At 33.1% G+C, this 26534-nt stretch overlaps 1 protein-coding gene across 13 annotated transcripts in view; it reads right to left on the bottom strand.

Annotated features, from left to right (window-relative positions):
- Window positions 1–26534, bottom strand: part of LOC124543189 (basement membrane-specific heparan sulfate proteoglycan core protein) — a 140948-nt gene that overhangs the window by 17622 nt on the left and 96792 nt on the right. For 7 of the 13 annotated variants that reach the window (XM_047121276.1, XM_047121278.1, XM_047121281.1 and 4 more), the window contains 34 exons: window positions 16304–16414; window positions 15724–15834; window positions 14924–15031; window positions 14524–14637; window positions 13616–13840; window positions 12967–13086; window positions 12400–12523; window positions 12004–12113; window positions 11821–11931; window positions 10529–10789; window positions 10155–10274; window positions 9362–9415; window positions 8747–8755; window positions 7053–7186; window positions 6686–6779; window positions 6418–6555; window positions 5838–6089; window positions 5432–5628; window positions 5115–5239; window positions 4782–5004; window positions 4522–4704; window positions 4299–4441; window positions 4034–4202; window positions 3710–3921; window positions 3405–3623; window positions 2966–3238; window positions 2701–2812; window positions 2386–2483; window positions 2074–2310; window positions 1761–1851; window positions 1463–1578; window positions 764–941; window positions 266–461; window positions 23–183 (listed from right to left, as the gene is read on the bottom strand). In XM_047121276.1, coding sequence (XP_046977232.1) covers window positions 23–183; window positions 266–461; window positions 764–941; window positions 1463–1578; window positions 1761–1851; window positions 2074–2310; window positions 2386–2483; window positions 2701–2812; window positions 2966–3238; window positions 3405–3623; window positions 3710–3921; window positions 4034–4202; window positions 4299–4441; window positions 4522–4704; window positions 4782–5004; window positions 5115–5239; window positions 5432–5628; window positions 5838–6089; window positions 6418–6555; window positions 6686–6779; window positions 7053–7186; window positions 8747–8755; window positions 9362–9415; window positions 10155–10274; window positions 10529–10789; window positions 11821–11931; window positions 12004–12113; window positions 12400–12523; window positions 12967–13086; window positions 13616–13840; window positions 14524–14637; window positions 14924–15031; window positions 15724–15834; window positions 16304–16414 — 5129 coding nt within the window. The remainder of the gene's footprint in view (window positions 1–22; window positions 184–265; window positions 462–763; window positions 942–1462; window positions 1579–1760; window positions 1852–2073; window positions 2311–2385; window positions 2484–2700; window positions 2813–2965; window positions 3239–3404; window positions 3624–3709; window positions 3922–4033; window positions 4203–4298; window positions 4442–4521; window positions 4705–4781; window positions 5005–5114; window positions 5240–5431; window positions 5629–5837; window positions 6090–6417; window positions 6556–6685; window positions 6780–7052; window positions 7187–8746; window positions 8756–9361; window positions 9416–10154; window positions 10275–10528; window positions 10790–11820; window positions 11932–12003; window positions 12114–12399; window positions 12524–12966; window positions 13087–13615; window positions 13841–14523; window positions 14638–14923; window positions 15032–15723; window positions 15835–16303; window positions 16415–26534) is intronic. The other 6 variants (XM_047121277.1, XM_047121279.1, XM_047121282.1 and 3 more) reach the window with 6 other exon arrangements.

Here is a 26534-nt window from a genome sequence, read left to right as displayed (position 1 = left end):
ATCATAAATATTAGTAATTTACCAAAGCTTCGCCAGATCTCATAGTAGTGGGGTTGCTCCAGTAAATTGAGAGGAATTCTCCAACGAGAACAACATCCCTACCAGGTGTAGATTCTTCGGGATCACCACTGAGGAATTTCTGTGTAAGTGATAGAGTGCCTCCATAGGACAGAACTCGATTTCCTGTAGAAATAAATCGGAAGCGTTGTATTATAAAAGCTGTACGTAATACCGATTAAAAAAATATTATATTGTAAAAAAATACCTGGGAAAACAGGTAAGGACCAGTACAGCTCATCGTAGGGTATGGATGAGAAGACATACGTAAGTTCACTCTCTTTAGGTGATGGTATAAATTGGTCATTAATGACTTGGTCAGCATTTAAATCCATAAGAGTGTAACCGCCGTAGGATTCACCGAAAATAGGTGCAGCCAGTGGTATTCTTGAATAATGGCTGGCCTGAAATGAAGAATATTGTTATAATATTTCAATGTATACTCAATATTTCGATTTATATTTCAAATGTTTTGACATGGCTATAATTTGTATTATTGTATACAGTGTGTGTTTTTTTATAATCCGAAGATCAGCAAATGCCTTAGCTATAAATTAGTTTTTCTTTGCGCAGTAGTTTACTTTGGTCTAATTCACACATATTGCCTCTTGTGTTTTATCTTGCCACATCATCTATATTTTGTTTACGTTTACAGTGTACTTTTTCTTTAATATTTTTCTGTTGTCTATAATTTTTTTTTACTTACTTCGTGACAATCTTTAGTGACACCAGAACAATAACATGAGAAGCATCCGAGTGGGTTATTGTGGTCAAGACCGAATGTGCCAGGTCTGCAGCGGTCGCAGCCTTCGCCTTCAACGTTCTGTTTGCATTGACAACGTCCAGAAGAATCACAAGGAAGGGCTTCACCTCTTGGATCACAGCTGAAATATTGCGAAAGCATTATATATTTGTGATTTGATTCAATACATACATGACATAGAAACAGTTGTTTTGTATTAATATATTAGATGTAAAATGATCTCACATTATATATAAAAACTTAGTATAACATTTTTATATAATTATGATGGGGATGATGACAACTTGGTAAAAGACTTTGATCATATAGGACTCATTAAAACTAGAATGCAGAGTAATCGTAAATTAATTTAATTTCATAATCCGACATGATGCAATTCTGGTAAAAACAAACTAAAAGATTTGATTTGTTTCATTGTTTACGTTAATATGGACGCTGCCAAGTTCCAAACTCCAAATACTGTAAAAAAATCCTTGTTCGACAAACCCAAAACATTTTTTATAGTTCCGATAGCGGATTGGATCCAGGAACCCATCGGTAGCTTTATAAACTAGCCAATATAGCCAATAAGTTAGCACAAACAGTATTATACTGACGGTTATGTAAAGCGAAGATCAAAAAATTGCTAAGTAAAATACTCACTTGCATATAAGTGGCTTTGGTGTATTGTCAATAGGCACACAGTTGTTGTTTTGGTCTTGCTGATAGCCATCCTTGCAGAATTCACAATTTGGACCAGCCGTGTTATCAGCACAATCCTAAAAATCACAAAAAAACAATATATAAAATAAGTTGCCAACAAATTCGAGGTGATCAAGAATTAGCAAGGACACTAAATAATCTAAAATTTTTTATTCATAGTGATCTTTAAAGAAAAATTCTTGTAAGTAGGAAAATGTGTATGACAATAATTGTATACGTCTTGACGTGTAATACTTACATAGCATACACCCGTCTCTGGATGACACATGGTTGAATGACCATTGCAGTCACAAAGACCACAGTGTTCTAAATAGAGTCCACTTGAACTTCTGTAATTAAAAGTCTGAATTATTTACAGGTCGGACCAAACAAAAACAGAAATTATTTCAATGGTTCTTTTAAGTTCCATAACTTAAAGAAACCATTCATGGGAATAGAATCCAAAGTACAAACGTTGAATTATGAGCTTATTTAATTGTATGTTAACTATAGAATCGATTATATATAAAAAATATGAAACTTTAATATGACAACGATGATATTTTAATGACCTGGTGTATCCTGGAGCACAGTCCTCACAAGATGTTCCAATGTAGCCCATTGGACACTGGCACTGTTCTACGTGCTGTGCCATTGGACCATCGCCGTCGGGCTCAGCTGTATCAATACTAGCGCTCTCAATTGAAGCAACATCTGTATTGCTTGTGTACGTTCCTTTAATCAAAATAGTCTTCACATCGGCTAGAGCGAGCAGGAAATGTTCACGGGAAACTTGTTTGCCATCGGGTCTATTTAAATAAAATAAATAATTAATAAATTAAACCTTATTACTGAAATTATATATCATTGTAAACAATATTTACCTCTGCCATCCCTTTTCTAAGAATTGAACGCTGGCATTTAAATATCCGTCGCTTGCTGGCATAAAGTTACCGAAGTAGTGGAAAGTTAAACTGTTGTCCTGTAAACATTTTATTTGTTATGGTATATTTTATTTTTTTTTAAATATTAAGTAACAGATTGTAAATTTCCCATTGTTGGATTAAGATTTGCTCTTCTTTTAAGGAGAAAGCCTGGAGCTTATTGAAACATATTAAAATGCTTGTTGATGAATATTTGCACATATCCAAGAATTGCCCATAATGGCAAGGTACTGGCCCTTAAAATCCGTAACTTACGCTTATAAGTTGAACATCAGCGGCCGTGTTTTTCAAACCGCCATATGTAGGTACGTGGCGAAGCTCGTATGATAAGTATCCACCGTAGGCTGTAACTTTATCTCCAGCAAAACTAAAAAGTTAAAATAACATTAGTTAAAATAATCATTAAATATGACAAAATAAGTACATTCCTGGTGGCAAATTAATATTATTTACTATTTTTAACAATATTCAGCAATTGACCACTGTAATGTTTTTATTATAATAACACTATATAACATACCTGACAGGAAGACTCCAGTATAAGATGGAAGGTTGAGAACGTTCAAAGTTGTTTACGGTAATCTCTCCTCTAACGAGTTCAGGTTGCAAGTCTGTTTCTACGGGGACGTTATATCTGACTGAACCAGCAGGTCCTATTGGCGCGCTCTTGTACAATTTTACTTGGTTGACTATTTGTGGTACATTGAAACGTACTGTCGTAGTTTTACGACGCAAGTTACTGATCATACATTGCTGTGAAACTCCAGAGCAGAAGCAAAGAGCGCAACCATGTCTGTAAAAAAATACGAAACGTCATTATTAATTATACCAAACGGATAATTTATTATTAATTTAAAATATATCAATGTACAAAATGAAACATGAACAACCAAAATCATGCCAGTAAACAAGATACAATCTATTCTATTCAAGTGATTATAGATGTAGTAAAAATTAACCTGAAGTCGTCGGACAGGTAGAACGAGCCGTTTTTGCATTGGTCACAGTAGCGTCCCTGGACATTTTCTTTGCATACACATTCATCAGGAAGACGAACTTGGCTGGTTCCTAGAGGATTGCATTGAGGGTCTGCTGGTTTAGGTCTACAAGAGTCACCGACTAACAATGGATTACCGATGTAATTAGAAGCGCAGTAACTACAATCAGGTCCTTCATATCTGTGAAAATAAAATAAAAATTAATAAAAATGACATTTTTGATAAGTAACTTAGTAACTGAAAGAGATTAACATTTTTAAACGTACCCTGGTTGGCAATCACAGATCACATCTCCTCTCGGGCCAATTGAGCAAGAGCTCGCAAATTGATTGCCTCTGTTTGTCAATGGACACGGACAGGGTTTGCAGTCACCACCACTGCTCGGGTCGCCGTAGGTGAGTGGCGGGCAGGGAGCTTTTGGTACGCATGTACCGTTCCAAGGTCCAAGGTTTTGTCTTTCGAATCCATCGGCACATTTCTATGTGATTTTATCATGTGATTAGATATAAACAATATAAAAATCTTAAGTAAATAGACACTTTGACTTATGACAGTAAAGTTTTCAAATAATATGTTGATATTGTGCTCACCTCACATGATCGTCCCTTATAACCTGATGGGCACGAACATTCTTCGACCAGACTGGCAGCTCCGAGTCCCACATTACTCATTTGAGCAGATTCCATAGTGAACTCAGTTATATTAACACCGGCGTTATTTGAGTCAGCTCGCAAGAGTATTAGTTCAACATCATCCAATCTGTAATTATTTTTAATAAACGATATAATTTTAGAATAATATTGATTATTTTTTAAATTACATATCATTGTATAATATATATATGATTATACTAACGCCATCATTATGTCTTCTCGTGAAGCTGATACTAGTCCTCGAGATGTTGGTTTCTGCCAATTTCCAGGTGTCAAACGAGCGCTTATGTAGGGATCGCGGTAAAGATCGTTGCGACTTTTGTGAACTAAAGTTTGATATTTACCCTAGAAATTATTATAATTAGTTGATATATCATCAAATACTTGAAAATACTTTACGAAAATTATTTAAAATTATAGCTTACCAAAATAATGACATCAGGAATGTTATCGTTACCACCATATCGGTTAGAGAAGTGGGGTGTGATTCTATACTTTATGTGGCCACCGTATGATGTGAGTTGATTACCATTATATGTTTCTGGTAGTGTAATGTATGGGTGTGTACCAGTATTTCTAGACCAAGTCACGTGCTCTAATTTTGTTACCTGGAATTTTTCATAATGATAAGTACTTTATTAGTGGTCAAAAATGACCAATTAATAGATAAACATTTTCAACAAACCGTTGCTCCATTCTTCAATGGTTGGTAGTAATATTGGTTAGTGATGACTTGCTGTTTGTCGACCTGAACGTCTCCGTTATAGTCTTGGTTAACTCCAACTAGTCTAGTACCTCCCTCACCGAGCAACGTCGGCATATTAAATATGAAGAGATCAGCGCTTTGACATTGGGTTGATTTTCCGAAACAGAAGCATCGGATACATTCGTTTTGTGATCGTGCCTCGCTGAAACAAAACATCATTAATATAGTCGTTACTTCATTGTCCTATCACTAGTAAGCATTTATGTGTAAAAAAATATGGCTGAGGCGATCTAATCCAAGTACACTATTTACCTGTTAAAGTATCCATTTGGACACACTCCTCCAGTTCTATTTACGTAAACAATGGCGTCCTGGGCAGCGAATGTTGTACCCTTGTTGTTGATACCTTCACAGGAGTAAGCACCGCTATCTTCCGACTGCAAATCGACGAGATTAAATTTTTTTTCTTAAATTTAACGCAATATTGTTACTAGCATATTTTCTTTGAAAAGTCTAGGAATTTTATATTTCCTGTCCAAGAATTATTTTGAATCAGTATGTTTAAATTAAATGTAATTTGCTACATTTTAATTAAAAGAATATTATGTCCTTTGTTATTTTAAACTTACCTGCATATCTGGACAGGTTAGTGTTCCGATACCATTTACGCTAGTAGAAGTACATTTCTCAGGCACATTGCCCCAGTTGAGACGCCAAGATATAAGAGGCGTTGGAACACCAACGGCTTCGCAGACAAGGGTCAAGGTATCACCAGGGTTTAATTTAACGTTAGATGGAGCTGGAGACCTTGTTATATGCACCGGTACTAGAATATAATAATAATAATATATTGTTATTGATATATAAATAACAGTATAGAACGTAATAAAATTATGTTATTAACAAAGTGTAATAAAATTTTCATCAGATTTCACGTGATTGTGTGACCTTGTGCTCGTTCGTCAAATAAGAAAAAAAAACTAAATAATTATAAATAAATGGAATCCGATAAGAGATGTTAACTTTAAAACTTACTGCAGCCGAGTTCATCAGACGAGTCGAAACAATCCTTGTAGGTATCACACTGGAAACTCCTAGGAACGCATTGATCATTGCTGGCACAAGCAAACTCATAAGGTTGGCATTGCTGATTGGGGTCGGTAGCTACGCAGTTCAGTTCATCGGATCCATCCCCGCAATCATCGTCGTTATCACAAAGCCAGGTCTTCAAGACGCACTTGCGATTAGCACACTGGAACTCATTTGGTTCACACATGCCGTTGCGGTCTGGAATTTTTTATCGATTTGATAAATTTCCATCGTTAATAGTTTAATACTGCTTCTATTTTATGTTAGATTTTATAGATGAGACAGACAATAGGGTCAGACCTAAGACAGACCTAAAGGTTATAATTGCAAAAGTCAATAAGGAAAAGAGTTGAATTGACATCAATTTATCGTTTACTTATAAAAAGGATTATGTAGATCTTAATCAAAAGCTATCAAATAGAAGTAGTCCTGCGTCTCATTTTTGCAAGAACGAAGACGTTTTATCTCCGAGCATTCCGAAATACAGCTGCGCTTACAATAGCGTAGTTTTATATTTATTACTTACTGCAATTTTCTTCATCAGATCCATCCGAACAGTCTCTTCTTGAATCACAAACGGCTGTATTTGGAATACATTGTCCGTTACCGCATGTAGCTTGGTTCGGTAGACAGAATGTGTACGGCGTTCTGTGTGTACTTGATTCTGGAAGAGAGAGCATCTTGTCTTAAAAAATAATAATCACATTTGAATGTATATTTTAGGTTCAAATTTATACCAAATTTTTAGAAATGGTGAAAAAAATGTAAAGATTCAATGTATATATATAACTTACGGGCATTTTCAACTATCAAAGTAACTCTAAGTTCCGATCCAGGCTTTCCCAAATAACGTGGTGCTTGACAAATGTAGACTCCACTGTCAGCCGACTATAATATGAGAAAAATTACGATAATAGTATTCCCAGGTGATGATTAAGCTTGTTTTTATATTAACTTCAGCAAAAAACATCCTTAAATAGGTCATATACAGCGTCGAAGTCTATTAACGTTACAAAAACAACGTTACGTAACAATATATTATTTTATGTATAATGTCATAGAATATAGATTATATCCAAACATGTTTTGTATTGTTTATTGATAATTTATAAAAAGTATTTTTAAAGTTACTATTTACAATATTTCTATGGACAGACTTACAGTCACTTGGGTTAACTCGAGACGTCCATTTCTATCAGTGGAACCAGGTTTCAGGGATCTACCACCTTCTCTTATCCAGCGCACGGGCGCTCGGAGTAATCCTTCGTCTCGACACGAGAATACCACGTCACCACCTATAATGATGATGCTATTTACTTATTTATACAAAAATGTACTCCCAAAACCATTGTTGCGTACATGCAGCCATATCTTTTTGTTCAATTAATCATAATGTAAACAGTCCTTGATAAGTTTCCACTACTTGTGGTCCATTGTATGTCGCTAGAGGTCGACACCATGCCGTGGAAAGCATGCATTCCGTTGCATTAGAGCTGAGGCGGAATTGCCTGTCTCGATCAATCAAATGCCAATAATGCGCCATCTCAAACTAAGTCCTTTAGATGCTAAATAACCATTTGAATATATAAACGAAATTTTAAACCCAACGAATAATAGTTGTATATTAATAATATGTTTTATAAAAATGTATAAAAAGTTAATATTATGGAATCAGTAAATTGAATTCTTTGTCAAACTCATAAAATAGTGTACATATATAATTTTGTCCCATTGTGATTGATTAATATATTTTCCTTGACAAACTTAAGAGATAGCAAATTAAATCTATCGAATAATTGTTATCAATTAATGTAAAATTACATGCGATGTATTCCCAGTGATAACAAAATAATGATTAAGAGTTTTTATAACCTGATGATACAGATATAATAATTATTACCAATGTGTTTGGGCTACCACACAGACAGGTTTAAAGTTGTCACGTCGCCGATATCGCACCGTTGCACGTCACGACAACGTCATGAAACCGTAACGATCTAACAATCCACTGCACGATCGTGTCACGTGCTATTTATCACATAGCGGTGTCGTGACGTGCAACGTGTGACATCAGGATCCCGTGACGTTTTTACGTGCGGTAGCTTCACATAATTACTTTAATATTTTTATTAAAATACCAATGAATTTTGAAATAATAATAAGCATATTCATTTTGGTCTCAATTTTGAATTTGACTTCAATAAATATTAATGATGAGAGTTATATTATTAAGTATTTATTACTGAAAAAATACAAAAAAAAAAACATTATGTGTAATACATAATTATATAAGGTTATCGACGAATATAGATATATAACTTTTTTTTTATTACTAATAACAATAAAAGCGACTTGTCAAATTTATGATTTTACTTAGACGAATGTCTTTTAGCAAGTGTTAAATTCAACGATGTTTCTCTGTAGTTATTATGTAAATAATTAATTCTAAAGTGGAAGTGAACTAATAATCTCTTGAAAGATATTTATATTGATGCTGAAGATTTATCTTAAGTATATATATAAGAACTAAGTTACGCTTAAAGACACTATGTACTTCTCTATGTATACAATTCTCAAGATATTTGCAGCGCGACGTGACGAATAAAATATAGAAACTTAATCCTGTTTCCATAGATGTGTTTTATAATTAATAAATAGCGTTGTATATATATATTTTTATAAAAAAGTTTTAATATACATACATAGTGTTATATATTATAAATATAAACGCCAAAACTGATTATGAAGCCAAAAAAATCATCTGTTAAATATGTATGTATGAATGTCAATCCAAAAAAATATTAAGAGTTAATTTAAAACCCTTAGTGCACCCAAATATAGATACACTGACTCACCATAATCGGCTGTTCCACCACCATGAAAGAATTATAGAATATTATTATATTATTTAAATAAATTTATTTTAAAATTATTACTAAATCCACCACCTCAGTAACATAGGTGTTAAATTGATCACTAAACCTATAGTAATGTTGTTTTAAAAAGAGTGTAAATGTTTAATTTATTAAGTATTTCTATTACCTCTTACAGATAAAAAAATCGAATCTTTTTAAATAGAATTAATAGTTTGAAATGTTCACTTAAAGTAAAAACAAAAAGGGAACGTCGATTAAAATACATCTAAAGATATAAATGATATAATTTTATTAAGGCTTACTAATTTTAATGTTATGCCCAACGATTATAAGCTCACCTGACTTCCAAGCCTTTCGTCGGATTGGAGAAATGTTTAGAATCATCATTACTAAACGTATGTAAGTACTTACTTTGTTTATGGGATATAAAACATTGAATATAAAAAGTATAAATAAAGCAACTGTGGCAAATTGTGTTTTGCAATGTGATATAAAATATAAATTCAACATCAGCAAATATTTTTATAAAAAAAATATACGCGAAAATTATTTGTATAGGATCGTTAATTAATCATTAAATAATAGTTAACTCACCGTTGCGAACGGTTTGCTGATCCGGGTAAGTCTTGAGATCCAGGCCAATGGGCGCTATAATAAAAAATAATCTCTTAACATAGCTTTTAATAAAAAAAATATCACGTGAACTAAAATTAGGATTAATGAACCCCATCTTAAAAACGAGCATTTTTATATTGATAGCTTAGTACGTTTCATGCTGTTACTATAATCAACAAACAATTCCTTTTTCTTACGGATGAGATGTTGATGACATATATATATGTGTATATATATATACATATATGTGTTTTGATAAATATGAGCAAACGTCAAAAAGAAAACACACACATGCGTAAGATGAAAAATTGTTTTTTGAATAAAGTAACAGTACTGTAATGATCTGTACACATTTGGTTAGCTATTAAACACGCTTATATAATGCATTTTCAGTTAAAATATTAAATAATTCTCATTGTTTAATAGACCGTTCTTAGCAAAACGGAGGCTGTTATTATTAAAATTTAATAGTATTAAAATCTGCGTTAATCACTGTGGCATACGATTAATTAATTTCAGTCAACTAAGGACATTGGAAAACATCTTCTTGATACATACGTTCTTTAAATATTGAGTATACTATAGTAATTAATTAATAAAATGATTTAAGTAAATTCACGTGATCGTTAGAAGATGTTTCTCAATCAGATCTCCAGACCGCGTCATAGGAGAGGGAGAAAATTCAAAGTGCGAAGTCATTCCGTATCTGAATATTCTCATCGCAAACGGATCAGTTCAAGCAGTTTTATTATCAAGATCGAGTTGGTCTTACTGCCAGCTGGACAGTCGAGCTCGTCTGTGTCGTCATGTGGACAATCTACGTGACCGTCACATCGAAGACGAGAATCTATACAAGGCCCGTTCTCACAACGCCATTGATTTTTGCCGCATCCTAATATATAGATAATATTTACATCTAAGAAACTGTATTTTTTCTTCTGTGATTCCAATATTGCAAGAGGGGTTTCTGGTGGCTAATGTTCACTTGATTTTACTAAATCTATCAAAGAAATTTCAGTAGTTACTCTATAAAATGTCATGACTAAGTGCCTTGGGGAAAACGTACTGCATTTCTAAGAGTACTAAATGTGAATTGAGTTTTTATTAAACATTTCATTATTCGAAAGTTAAACACAAAATTGTTACCTTGGTTTATATTCGGTATATACGGGTCGTTAGAAACCGAAGATGTGGTGTAGATCGGTCGCTGTGTTGTCATTGGCTGGTAGGGTGGGTAAGGATAAGGTGGGGTTGAATCGTAAGTGGGATTAGCCGTTGTGAATGGCTTAAAGGTGGTGGGGCATTCGCTCTCATCCGATGCATCCGAACACTCTGGGTAGCCATTACAGTATCCACTGAAAGGTATGCATTGACCAGAAAAGCACTGCCAGTATCCATCTTCGCATGCTGAAACATATTATTATATTTGGATTATTTTTTAATTAGCATATTTCAATATCAATATTATTAAAAAAATATATCTATCTATTTTCAATTATAAAATATGTATATATTTTGTAGCTACACTGTTTTCAAAAAGCATCTAATGTTTTCTATTATAGAATATTATTATTAGTATCAGTTACAAAACATGATCACTATTCTAATTTCAGAACGTCATGCAGTTATATATTTGATAAAAAACCTATATACCTAGTATAAAAATATTAATTCTATTCTTTTCTATGTATAAACAACTACTATAATTAGGATTATAACATGCTGTGTAAAATATAGGTGCGCTAATTAAGTACAAAGATAAAAATAACAATAATAACATAGCATTAGGGATATTCTGATCTAGGGCTCCAGTATGATATGCCGCTTTGGAATACCACAATCATGTAATTTTCGAACACACATTCAACATTCCATAACGAAGGGTGTAACACTGGTATGTGAATACCCGAGTTGTAACAGTTTTGCTCGTCTGAGAAGTCCGAGCAGTCATAGATATTGTCGCATCGCCGTATGTGCGGGATGCAGCGACCGTCGTAACACGTAAATTCTGATTCGTGACACGGAGTCGTCTCAATCGCCGGACGGGACGGCCTCATCATGAACCACGCTGTATATCAGCTAAGTTTCAATTTTCATACAATATTAATAACAATATTTGACCCTATATGTTCGTCTCATCAAAGTTTTGTACATACTTTATGTTTGTCTAAAACTCAATTAGTATTATAATGCATTGTGTCTAAAATGTGCTGTTAGTATTAGGTGCAAATAAATTGTTTTTTTTTTTTAGATATAAGTAGGCGTGAATTAAGTGCCCAGTTTCCGAAGCGTGTTTAGTGCATTGAGCCGCGTGGAAAACAGAAATGTACGTTACTTTGACGTGCTTCTTGTATTCTATTTCCTTTTTGCTGTTTAATGTTAGGAAGCGTTATATAAATTAGATGTTTTTGTTTAAAAAATCAGTATAAAATACTCACGGCAATTCTCTTCATCAGAGCTATCGGTACAATCTGGATTTCCGTCGCAGAAAAACTGTTTGTCGATGCATATACCATTTCGGCATTGGAATTGGTTCTCATTGCAGCCAGCTGAAAATAAAGTATGTTAAGACGACCCTGGATATATAATAGGAAGAGAGTATGAAATATTTTATAACTTACATGACTCTGAGATCATGGTCACATTGCAATCGTGTTCATCGCTGTAATCGGAACATTCAGGAACGCCGTTACAGCGCAGAGCGGCGTTTAAGCACTCACCATTTTTACATCTATAACCAAACAAAGAACGGCATATACCACGTGTTCTTGAAGACGAGTTATAGTACATAAGTTAATAAATAATTCATCTTTTTTAACAGATGATGGCTTTCAAAAATAAGATCAAATAAAAAAAGTCGCGCAAACAACACCAGCATTTCGCTATGGAAACATGTATATCGCATTTGATTCGCATTGCATTACCGAAAGTAAATAGCAGTATTCAATGCATAGATCAACACCAGTCGCAATGCACTTGAAACATTTTAAATTACCATCAAAGCAAGTTAGTGTTACCTGAAGTCATTCGGTCCGTCGCACTCGTCACAGTCTTTCTCGTCGGAGCTGTCTGAACAGTCGGCGATCTGGTCACAGATCTTACTATCTTCTAGACACTTGCCGTCGCATATGTGATTGCACTCTTTAAAAGAAACATAATCAAATTGTATAACCTAAAACACCAACAAAAGAAATAGCGCCGGTATGACTTTGTATGTCGATGTTCAAATGTAAACAAATAACGCTGATTAATTTAAGTTCCACCTAATTAAATTATTCGCTTGCCACTTTTTGGTAAAACTTTCGCATTAGCAGTTAGCAATCATAATACAAATTCAATTTAAATGGTAAATAATTAATATGATATTTCTAAAATTATGAACACCAAAAATAATCAGGATACTAATTTATTTGCCTCAGCTCGTACGTCTTATGATGTCGATTTTACTTTTTGGGTGTCCACTAAATAGACACACAGCAAGATAATATACGTGGGGCAGTTGGTACCATGATTTAATCATCAAATCGATGAAAGTCTGAATTACCAATCGCCAATAAATGAAGTTAGCTATTCTATGTATTTACCAGGACAGCCATCTTCGTCTTCACCAGCGTCGCACTCTTGTATGCCGTCGCATCGCTTAGCACAGGAAACTCTGGAGCCAGGATCGCATGTGAAGCTATCGGCTGGACAGCGCAACGGAGCTGCAAAAGCCAGTCACATTATCCTCTATTCTCTTAATAGTATTCTTAGCTTCTTTACAAATAAAAGCGCCCCTAAAGTATTACTTAATATATGACACAAATAATCAATACACAGTAAAACAGAAATTCAAACTTAAAATTTACTTAACACATTTATTGGATTATATGTATGTATATGAACGAAGTTATATAAAAATACTTACCTATATCAAAACGTCATAAATAAACAAATGTACTTAAATTTATCATGCAAACGTTCTCGTCATGCACGTGCCTAATGCATTGAATTGATTTTGGTGTGACTAGTGTCGTTTTATATTTACATTAATAATTGTAATTGTAGAAGTAATAAATTTATTACAACCAAAACACCATTACAGCGTTACGTAATATATCCAAAGACGACAATGACTCCGCAAATAAAACCTCCTTTAACTCCAAAAGAGCACGAACATTTGTACAAGGAACATGGGCGAAGTAACGAACGACATCTAGATTATAACAAAGGCTCAGCTCCCGTTCAACTTACCGCAATTGACTTCATCTTCACCGTAAGGTTGACAATCAGTGTAACCGTTACATCTCTTGGAAATATTAATGCAAGACCCGTCGTGACATTTGAACTGGCCTCTTTTACAGGGACAGTTCTTTTCGTCTGAGCCGTCTGAGCATTCCCGAGTTCCATTGCACCACGAATCCGCCGGAACGCATTCTCCACGCGAGCATTTATATTGATAAGCCATGCATTCTGTGCCTGCCATAATATAATATATGCCGTAACCAAAATTAAGAGTCAGTTCATTTTTTCGCTCTTATAGGATTTTGTTAAAATTATGTTACGATTAAAATTTATTATCGCTTCTATACCAATCAGTATTCGAACGAAAGTATGCGTCTGTAGCCAGATAATATTTTGATTTTATTACTAAAGCTTAAATAGAAAATTAACATTGCGTCTTGGTTTACATCATCTTCAATTTATATTTTACAACTAAGTTTACATTAAAATGTTAAATACTTTATGAACGCAAATACTTGTCAAAAATTAAAGTAATTCAAGCAAAGTCGAAAACAAGTGAACCTCATAAAAAAACAAGGAAAATTTAAAGACGGACCTTCGGTCGAACACTTCTTTTTTGTTTTTTACAATAATTTTTGGAATTTCGAAACTATTTACGATCGAATTTGATTGAAAAAAATTTGTGTTTGCTTTAAAATAAAACAAAACAAGGTGTAGAAGCTTTAACTACCTAATTTATATAATAAAATATTAAGTTAGCAAGCAAGCACTGCAATAATACGTATTTTGAACTACTATCGTGCTTTAAGCATCTGGGCGGCACATTCATATGTAACCATCACCATTAAATTATATATTTACTCTACTCTAAGTGGGAACACTAAGTGGGTATAGAGGTATTTTGAAAGTTTTCAAACCATAAGTGCATTGTCGTTCGTCAGAACCATCCTGACAGTCATGCGTTCTGTCACATTTTTTGTATGCAGGTATGCAGTAACCATTGTCACACTTGAAGTCGCCGTCACCACATGCTGAACGGTAAAATATTATTTTTTATTACAACATTCTCAACTATTCCTATAAGAAATTTTATTCAGGAAGACATACAATAAATGCTGATCGTTCAATAGGAGGAAGTGAGGATGAAGAAGAAGAAAAAGGAGAATGATGAATCACTGATTGTGCTGAAAGAAACAGAAGTAGAGAAAAAATGCTATGAAAAAAAAAAACAAAGAGAAAATAATGTCGGATGTAGAGAAAAGAAACAAAGAACGAAGAAGGCAGAACAAGACGCCTAGGAAATTTTCACAAACTTACGACAATTTTGTTCATCGGAATAATCGCCAGCGTCGCAATCGTAACGACGATTGCACCTCTGATTTTCGGGTATCGACTTGCCATTTCTGCATTTGAAATACGCATTCGCTGGAAATACATGCAAACTTAAAGTTAACAATACATTAATTGTGATTTTCTTAGGTTTTCTAGAAAAACGATATTATAATGAGATGCTAGATTTGAATATATGGTTAATGTGTCTTACCAACACAATTCCTCTCATCGGATCTATCAGTAGGACAGTCGACTCGACCGTTGCACCGCTTACTACGTTTGATACAATTACCGTGATCACATTGCCATTGATCTGATCTGCATGCTATCGGAATTAAATTGTATATACTTGGTTAGTAGATAGTTCTAAAAGGTGTAATAATACGACCGAAACATGTAAGTTTGTAAATAATGAATGCTACTTACGACATTCTAATTCGTCACTACCATCGCCCGGACAATCTCTAAAGCCATCGCATCTTAAAAGCACCGATATGCAAGTTCCATCCTTACATTTAAACCTGCCTCTGTCTTTACAGACATGATCGCCAGACCAGTAAAGTAATTGTGACACTTACCGTTCCAATAAAAATGTGATGCATGCGGGAAAATTGTCAAAATTGTAAAATCACTTTGAAATTAGCTGTTAAAAATAAATTGTCTACTTATCTTACGTCACATGTTGAAGACTCTTTAAGGGTCTATCTATTCTTTAGCTTTTAGAAGTATCAATTTTAATGTATTTAGAATAGATAGGCAAGTTAGTGTTTGTGAAGTGTACTTACAGCAATCTTGTTCGTCTGACGAGTCCCCGCAATGGCTGTATCCATCGCAACGTTTTCTGAGCTCGATACAAGATCCATCGTCGAGACACTTGAATTCATCTCGTCTACATTCTGTTTAAAACATTAACGAATCAATTAAGAAATGAAATAATATATTTTGAGACTTTCAGAGTTAATGCCCTAGACACAGTTGCTAAACTAATTGTCTGTAGTTACCTATATATATGTACTATGATTAATTATAAATAATAAATAAAATATATTTATTGTTTGACATATAATACTTAATCTATAACAGATTAGGAACCAAAACCTAGTAAGCACTAGTACTTGTGCTTGGATGACCCGTTCTTCCATTACAACATTAAATGTATGTAAAATCTTTTAAAACAATACAAATAAGTTAGTCCAAGCCAAGAATAATCTGTAAAGGTATGTGTGGACGAGCACGCGAAAATGGGTGTGTATGTGTGTGTGTTATAATAACACAATAAATTTAATGCTATTATGGAATACGTTTTATTTCTATCGATATTTAGATATATTTATGCTTACGTATATATATACTTTGGTTACTTACCGCAATCCTTTTCGTCTTCCCCAGAAGCGCAATCGATGACTCCGTTGCAGCGATATAAGCTTTCAATACATTTTCCATTGTAGCATCGGAAATCGTCGTCGCCACATGATTCTGTAGACAAAATAAATACGATTGAGATTTAAGAATTAATCACGAAACAATTCTACAATTTCTAAGAAAAACATGTAGTTTGCGGCAAGTGACATCTATCGTAAGTTTTAAAATAATTCGGCGTCGTTACTACATAGTTATAAGCGCCATCTATCGAATCTCGATTTACAGACGTACTAACTAGATGGCGTTAACTGAGTTCATCATACGTGATTTACAAATCTGATGCATCAGTAGGCAAAGCGGTCTATGATATTAGCACAAACAGCTTTGAAGCAACTTTGCGAGTTAAAAGAGATATTTGTTCAGCTAATTGGCAAGTACACACTCGTTTGCTGTCATCAAACTAAGACTAAAGTTTCAGTGCTAATCTAACGATCTCAATCGCTGAAAGTATTCAAGATAAAATTTTCCTTTCATAGAGGCGTTTGGTATTAATCGTTTGGAGCTTGTATTGAAAAAGTTTACTAATCACAATGCATATCATACTACATAAATCTGTATTGTATCATTCGAAATGAATACACATATCAAGTGATTGAAATTTACAACCGAACAAATACAGGGGTTGTCAGGAGAACGCGATCACGTAACACTCATACAAACATGTTTGCATAAATCGACAATAAAATGTAAGAAAAACGCGACGTTCCGCGAAGATTTTCCTGCCATTTTTCCTTGGTATAAACATTTTCAGAAACACCTTTACATAGTTAACATTCCGTAGGCGAAGACAGGCCTACGTGCTAAACTTAACGTTGTATAATAAATAGGGGCTAAGTTTGAGATAGCTTAAACCGTTATCTGGGAAGACTTCGTTGTTATTTACTTTAAATTTCATATTGCATATTTCATAACTTAATCGAATTTTAAGCTACTCACTCTGTTAAGATAATTGACACAATATATTTTCATTAGCACACATTAAAAACGTAAAAATAGTGATAGTGAGTAGAGCTGTTTCAAAACATTCATAAAAAGCGATGCTTATATTATTTTCGTTAAATCTAACAGTTTGAACCTAGAAGTCTATTGGAATCGAAGAAGGAACAAATTTAAACAAACATTAGAATGACGACCTCCGTGGTCGAGTGGTGTGTATACCGGTTTTGATGCGTACGCCACTCTGAGGTCCTGGGTTCGATTGTCGTCTTGGGTCTGGGTGTTGGTGGTACCTTCGTTACTTCTGATTTTCCATAACACAAGTGCTTTAGCTACTTACATTGGGATCAAAGTAATGTATGTGATGTTGTCCAAATTTATTTTATATTTATTTATTTATTTACATATGCAAAGCGAGTTGGTAATAGCCCTGCTATATTAAGCACTACAAACAGTTTTTGAACACTATATCTATATATGAATAGCAAGGCTTTATTATCAGTTCTTATATCTTTCTTAATGTTACTTCTTAAATTTCGGTACGAACTTCACTGAAATTCAATATTTTATGGCGTCCAAATTGATTGTAGTTAATTCCAGATCTCGACCAGAGATCATGATGATTTATTGTTAGTGGGAAATTGTCATTCGATATCTGATAGTGTTTTTCTTCATCTCCAAGCACGAGATTAACTGTGTACCGCGTCAGTTAAGCAAAATGTATTAAATCAACAGTGGTATCATTCGGATTAGAACTCGCGTTCTCAATCTTCTGTTCACCGGTATATTTCGGCCCTCAAGAAATACTTTTGATTTTGGTTTTTTATTTTCATCTACGTCTTTTTAAAGGCTTTACTAGAAATGTTGAATGCCTAGAATTATTTGTCTGTATTGGTAAATTAATACTTATAGAAGAACAATAGAAGTTCAAAACATGTTTCGATTTTTTTTTTGTCACAAACGCATATTTACAAAACAGAAATGATTAATTACAAAGTATGTTTCATTGGAATACTGCACGAAATACAAGATAGAGTTTACAATATTTATCTAAAGTTGACATTTAGACAAGTGTAAATGTGAAAAAAATATTTAATTTTAACAATAATCATTATTTATATTATTGCATATAAGACGTTAGTTATTCACATGACGCAAACTTGAAACAATTTAGGTCATAGATACCTTAGGCTGGTCAGGAATGAATTTTAATGAATAGGTACTGACAGTTGATAAATAGAATCTGTTAGAATAGCAATGCCAACAGCAAATCGTGAAACGACAAACCGAATCCTTGAATGGACCCTTGCCTATTTCGAAACACTTCTTAAATACTTATTTGCATTAAAATTATCATTTATTAATTATATTCTATAAGTATACTAAAATACTATGAAATGTTTAATATAAACTTAGTATTTAAGTAAATATTTAACGAGACAACTTCGCATACGATTTTTTTTTTTATGGTATAGGTTGTCGCACGGGCATATAGGCCACCGAATGGTAAGTTGACAATGAAACTCTAAGAAAATTTAACTATTCCGTACTTCGCCAATGTGCCACCAACCTTGGGAACTAATATGTTATGTCCCTTGTGCCTGTAGTTACACTGGCTCACTGACCCTTTAAATCAGAACACAACAATACTGAGTACTGTTATTTGGCTGTAGAATAACTGATGAGTGGGTGGTACCTACCCAGACAGGCTGGCACAAAGCCCTACCACCAAGAAGACTTAACTGTATAATAAAATATAGATTTGTGTATCTGTCATGATTATTTCGCAAATATAATAACTTTATTATAGTTTATATCGTTTTTACTTCGAAAGACGCACCGAAAGCTTTTAATAAATAATGTTACTTTCGTCGAACGATGGATGAATCCAATTTGGTTGTTACACGGTGCACTCATACAAAAACGCGCCCTAAAATATACATCAGTAATGCAGCCATAATTGTTATAAGCATGCCAATCATTATTGTGAAAATTGATTTAAGAATTAAGATTACAATTAGAGTTTGTTTTTATTATTATTACTAACCAAAGAATATAACGATAATATATCTAGTTGATCATAGGGAAAGAAAGCACCTACCTTATTAATATATGCATACATAATAAAAAGTAAAGTAAAAGTAAAGTAACTGCCTGTAAATTTCCCACTGCTGGGCTAAGGCCTCCTCTTCCATTGAGGTGAGGGTTTGAAACATATTCCACCACGATGTTCCAATGCTGGTTGGTGGAATGCACATGTGGCAGAATTTCGATGAAATTAAACACATGCAGGTTTCCTCACGATGTTTTCCTTCACCGCTGAGCACGAGATGAATTATAAACACAAATAAGTGGTGCTTGCCTGGGTTTGAACTCGTAATCATCGGTTAATATGCACGCTTTCTAACCGCTGGGCCATCTCGGCTACGTATACATAATATTGTTCTAAAATTAAACATAACGCCAGGTCATATATATCTATTTGCAGAAAGTCCATTTAAAAATCGGATACGAATATTCAACTGTTAATACAATTATTATTTATATCATAAAGTTAGACTTCGTGAAAAGGAATGCTTAGTGTTCCATTAAAGGGGGTAAAAATACATGTAGTCGTATACCGTAAATAATCAAAGATGGATGTCTTACTTTGCAGAGTTAGAAAATTGAAGTGGAAATGGGCGCTTCGTTTTAAGACTTAAAACTTGGGACATAAAGTCCTCGGAAAAGACATACAGCTCTGAATCAACTGGACAAAGTGGACTAAAGAAGGTAGTCAGAATTTTTTTAGTCCGGAGAGAAAAAAGGTCGTAAAGTAAAGTAACGGCCTGTACATTTCCCACTGCTGAGATAAGGCCTCCTCTTCCATTAAGAAGAGGGTTTGGAACATATTCCACCACGCTGTTCCGATGCGGGTTGGTGGAATGCACATGTGGCAGAATTTCGATGAAATTACCGCCGATCACGAGATAAATTATAAACATAAATTAAGCACATATATATAGTGGTGCTTGCCTGGGTTTGAACCCGATTCAAATTATCGGTTAAGATGCACGCCTTCTAACCACTGTGATGGCACAGTGGTTAGAAGGCTACAAATTAAAGTAGACCTATTTCCAGCAGAGGAAGGACTACTGCTGAAAATCAAAATGCTGCTAAGACAGGATGAAACTCTCTATCGTGAGTTACATATTAAATATTATTAAAACTATTATATATACTATCAATTTGTACTATGTCTATTGAAATATGACCGACCATATTTAAAATGCAGACAAAATGTCACAACGTAATATATTAAGTAGACATATCAAGGTCATGACAGTTTTAGGAAAAGCGCGGCTGTCAACGTAAATTGATAAATAAATCGAAGTCCATGGATACGGTAGAAGTTTATTTCACAATACGTAAATTAATTTAATCGATGCGAAATAATTACTAGAGCTTAAGACACTAAAATTATGAAAGCTTTCTTCTTGATGTATTTATGTAAAATTCTACACAGATGTGTACATCACCTAAATCATGTTTTATTGGAAAGTACTAAACATCATGAGCTAATATAATGTGTGGGATGGTGGGTTTGTTTCCTTGATTGTTACGTTCACGTGCTATTTTCTCAATAGGTCATAATAAAATTTAACATACATGTCAGAGATAAAATAGAAACCTAAAATCTGTGCTGTTCTCATGAAGACGAAGACGCGGGCGGGTAACTAGAAATCAAAATTAATTTTCAGTAATACCACATCCACTAGAATCATTTTCATATATTAAAGGTTCTAACGTAATGGGTCCCAAACAAGGTAGAATCGACAAATAAATTAAACTGTGTTATAAGTAGTCAACCTGCACCAGGCACAGCCTTTCCCTTATTACCAAATTGTCCCCGTGGTTTTACGTCAGGCCCCTTCTTTATTAGACTCAGATTTCATCGGTATTTAGTTAAAATGGAAAAATGAAAATAGATTTAAGGACTTCAATTATTTTAACTTTATCATTAAGTAATTAACTTATTTGACTATATATAAACTTGTGAATGTAAATTATTTTAATAACAAAATTTCGGATTGAATTTGGTTACGATTTCCGAGATTATAAGTTTTGTTTGAGTTTCGACCTGGAACAAAACATGTAGATTCTGTAGCCTTACATTTATTTATTTCATACTATTTCCTAAAATCTCAACTATATATATTTATGAATTTATTTATTTTAGCTCGCTTTTTAGCAGCTAAGGTCATTAGCGACCACGGTTACCTAATAATTCTTATATTATTATAGACATTAATTAATTTCAAAAATTTTAGTTTTTCGGAATAACCAACTTGATTTAAATATTCTTTTAACGTTTGAGGTACATTATATATTCTTTGTTCAACTATATTCTATGGTATTAAAGTAACTTAAATATGATTTCCTTGAATATGTATTAATATACTAAAAATATTTTTTACTTAATTTTACTTCCAAGTTTCAATAACAGTACGTTCAAAATATATTTTTTTGGAAATTCATAATGTATATCCTGGATTATTCAAGCTCGATCGACCAATGATATCGTCAATTGGACGTCAGATGTCGTTTATTTGGCTTTAGTCTTCTTGTGGTTGGAATTGGCTATGGGTACTATTTCCCAGGCCGGTCTGAGTATACCGGTAGGGTATAAACCTATAATAGAAGCATGTTTTTCTTTAGTGTTCAAATTTTCTTTATGTGATATACTTTTATGTGATAATATAATCATCACCTGACGATTTGTAATAGGCTATTTGACAATGCGAAAAATAAATTGTGAATTATTGTAATCAGTGTATATTATGAATTTAAAAATGGTTATTTACTAATGAAAGTTGAAAATAATACTTAATTTATTCAAAAATGCATTTTTTCAAACGTTTGTCACGTGACACAAAACACTCCTGATTGGCGGGGCTTATGATATCACCTTCTTGTAAACTTTGCTTTTCTACTATAGGTATGTACCACAAATTAAAATACAAGAAAGTGACGTCACCGATCCCATTGCAGCGCCATGTTGTCCAAGTAGCGTTTTTGCGCGCTATTTAAATATGGAATTGGAATGATATTTTTCGGCAAATATGCACTAGAAATAGAAAACACTACTTTTACTGGGTTCCTTAACTTCTACTAAATAATATAAAATGGATTTTAAAAACCAGTCAAATAGCCTATTGTATTGGAGTAAATATATTAAAAGTTATATTGAATCTGTAGACCGTATAGATCTTGACCTAACTACGATTAGAGACTCGCAAAAGCAAAAACGAATGTACTTCAAAATAGTGTATAACGCGACGTAAGTCTATTACACAAAACATAAGTCTTTTAAAAATTCTAAGCGACGATTCAGGGTAATGGCCGGCCAAGCTTAAGTTCAACAAACATATTTAACAATACCGATTTAAATTTACAAAGACACGCTGAGCTGTCAAAGTGAGACGGGTCTTAATAAAGCAGTTGGGCATACTTATTTGTATATCGTTAGTAAAAGAACGACACAATGGTTATTGATGAAATATGCAAAGCGGGTGTATTAGGTGGTCCCGATTTGAAAAAACCTTGTTTGTAAGCCCGAACTCTCGTACACTGGACACAGCTCAATGTTTACATCGCAGCTGTTTTTATTATTATTATATATGTGGGACAACGAGCCAATGGGCCACCCATTGACATTGGCCAGGCAAGATTTATTGACAATTCTTTATATCGCCATACGATCTTTTGGAACTAAAATCTTTGATTGACTCAGTTCTTTCAAATTGCAATACAAAGATACTAAGCAATGATTTTGGCGATAAATATCTACCGAGTGGGAGTTACCTACCCAGACAGCATAAAGCCCTACCACTGAGTCTAGTAGTATTTGTCGACATTGAGCATTTTGAACTGGAACATAAGTATTTCACTTTATTGAAGTCATTACATTGTGCATGGTATAATTTAAATCAATCCGTATTTTAAAAATAAATTAAATATTTATTTTAGATCCAATTAATTTTTCGTATTAAATTGTCGTTTAATATAATATATAACAAATAGATCGTATTAAGTGTTTACATTTAAATACACAAGCACGATAAGTTATAAAACGGAGGAGCAACTTCAGAAGGCTCGTCTGCTCACTGCATGTTCATGACTTACTGTCATGCTAATATCATCATTCCCTCGGTGGTTAATCTTTCGTGAACCCCAGTGGGTCGTTTGATAAAAATTACGAAGTATAAAAATTCAGCCATTACCATCATAATATATACACTCACTTGTATAAATAATCTTAGTACTAGATATGATTTATTTAAAACGTTTTTAGAATTATATCACAAAACTAGCCACCCGCCCGGATTCGCACGGTTGCAATGCTGATACTAAATATACTGCCTTATAATATTTACAGTTTTTCAGTTATTCTCTACTATGTGGTGAATGTATTATACATATAAAACTTCCTCTTGAATCAATCTATCTATTAAAAAAAACACACACACGGACAGAGATAACATAGATAGTTTAATTGATACTGGTACATTGATGATAATTAAAAATAAATCGAAATTTTGAATTTCGAATAAAAATAAAAATAGTAGGTTTTAATTATGTGTCATCTTCTTTTGCCATTTCACTCATACATAAAGGCATCGTTTAATGCGATTTGCTGTTGAAGTTCACAGTTTTTGCTTAATTGGGCGTATACGAGGGCCCTTTACATCTTAGCGACATTGAAAAACCCACTTTGTACCAAACATGAGCCTGCCTCAAAGAGCCATGAATATTAAAAAGTTTTATCTTATGCGATCAAATACCTCATGACCAGGATTCTATTGGTATGGACTTTCATTTTGTGGAATAAAATTACTACTAAAAAAAAATTCGCTCGCGTTTCAGAAATTAGACTTTATTTAGTAATTATTTAGCATAAGAAATCAACCTTTCTGGGAGTTTACTTAATCCGATTTTCATCACGTTTTTTGGTTAAAAAATTAAACAGCAACAGACAGAAAGATAGACAGAGAGAGAGGATAGAAGTATATAATTTTGACAGACTTCTCATTAGTAACAAAAGATCACAAGTGCGATACCCGTTCATAGAAAAATGGTACGTGTGAAAAATAGTCCAGTAGACTATATCGCGAATGAAGATATTGCGAAGTAAATGTGCAGCAATCTGAAACTTCTGTGCGGTTAAAACATGACAGCTACGCACTTAATTTTGTAACTAGCTAATGATTTTGCACAGTGTTGTCATTGTTATTTTTATTTTATAGTTTGGTACACAATAATGATTACTGATTGTAATTATATTATAGGTAATCGAAAAGCTATTTTGATTTGTCCTAATCCCGTGTTAAAACCGTCATAGTATTATTTTTGTTATGTGATATAAAAGCATGACTTTGTATCTAAAATATAAATTAAATATTGATTAATTTAATGGTTGTTTCGTACGAGTGTTATATTAATTATTGTTCTTGCGGGTAAATGGGTGTGCAGCGCTTGATTGTCACCCGCCCCTCAGGCCACAGATGTACAAATCTACAAAGGGCAAATTATTAAAATAAAAGTTAATTTGTATATTTTATTTAATATTTTGATTTCGATACTATAGAGTCGAATTTAATGGTATACCTAATCTTAATATTTCGTTGAAAATAATGGTTCAATAATTATAAGTAAAAAGTAAATGTTTTAGCAAAAATATACATATATATTGTCTTTAGTTTATAAAAAGGCAATTGAAGACTTTGTGATTGTTTATTTGAAATATGTAGTTCAGGTTTTTTTACAAACTATAACGTAAGAAAAGTTGCGTTTATATTTAGAATATTTTTTTCTATCAATAAAGTGTCGTTAGATTTATTTATTTATACATGTTTAATAATTAATCAGAAATTATATATATTAATTTCCCGTTCAAAATAGATCCTTTTCGAGTGTCTTAATTTTCTTAACGATGAAATGACCCAAAGCGTGATTAAACACGCCTCTCGAAACCGGGAAACGATCGTATACTCTGTTTACGTAGAAATTAATACACGCCATACAACACAAACAACAACAAATATTTTTTTTTATAATAAAATCCGAAAATAACTCCCAAGTTTAACAGAAAAATACGACGGTTTGTTTTTATCTAGAAAAAATATCAAATGATATTTGCAATGACTTAGTTTTGATAATTCTGCTGATTTAAAGTGAGATAGAAATAGCCCAATTAATTAGAAATTTACATATAATGAGATCAGTATTCTAGGTAAAGTGTCATTAAACAGAAAACATATTTATTTTTCTCTATGGGGGTTAAGGCTTGTGCATCAGCTCGACCTTCGTTCTAACCTCCTGAATGTAATTCAAACGTTTTAGATTTAAAACGTCGTTATGACATTTACAAGGTTCGTATTAAATAACACTTTAATAATAACGTCATTCTATGACGTCATTATTAATAATAGATATTAAAAGTTGTTGTCGTAGCTATTATCGGCATATTTCAGAAAAAAAAAACCTTTTATTACTGCTGCATATTGACACCGTTATTTTTGCAATATTTAATTATTTTATTCGAATTTTAAATGTGGGTGGTCATGAGATCATGCATTCACAATAAAAAAAATATATTGAGCACACCTCTCCTTGTAATTTTTCAGTTCGCTCGTGCTACTTTTGATTTACAGGCTTTTAACAGAGTTTTAATAATCTTTTAAACCTTATCAACGCAGAAAACGATAATTGAATTACAGTCTGAAGTACACGATTTTTATTCCAATTATGAAAATCCGTGTTATGTATTTGTTGTGTGTGTTTTATGAATTAATTTAATTTATAACGATTTGTTACTAAAAACATGGCATTAATTTAATTGATTGGAAAAAAAGAACAAAATTTATACAACAGAAGCGCTCATCTTTCTATCGTATGATGAATGATCGAAATGAACTACATATTCGATATTTAAAAATTCAATAATTGAATGGAAACACAGAAACATTTTCACCTCTTTCTACTTGAAATACACTCTGTAACAATATATTATATTTTTTAAGTTATAATATAATATGTTATATGTGGAAAATGGGCCACTGGTGGGATGTCACTATTTAAAAAGTCAATGCACTGCGAACCTTGAGAATGGTACGATTAAATATGTGATTGTAATATAAAATAATATAAACAAAACACTTGACACACAAACTGATCATTACTAGGAATCATAGTATCA

Source organism: Vanessa cardui, chromosome Z (genome assembly GCF_905220365.1).
Source record: "Vanessa cardui chromosome Z, ilVanCard2.1, whole genome shotgun sequence".
NCBI classification, from domain to species: Eukaryota; Metazoa; Arthropoda; class Insecta; order Lepidoptera; family Nymphalidae; genus Vanessa; species Vanessa cardui.
This window is presented reverse-complemented; position numbering and strand designations above follow the sequence as displayed.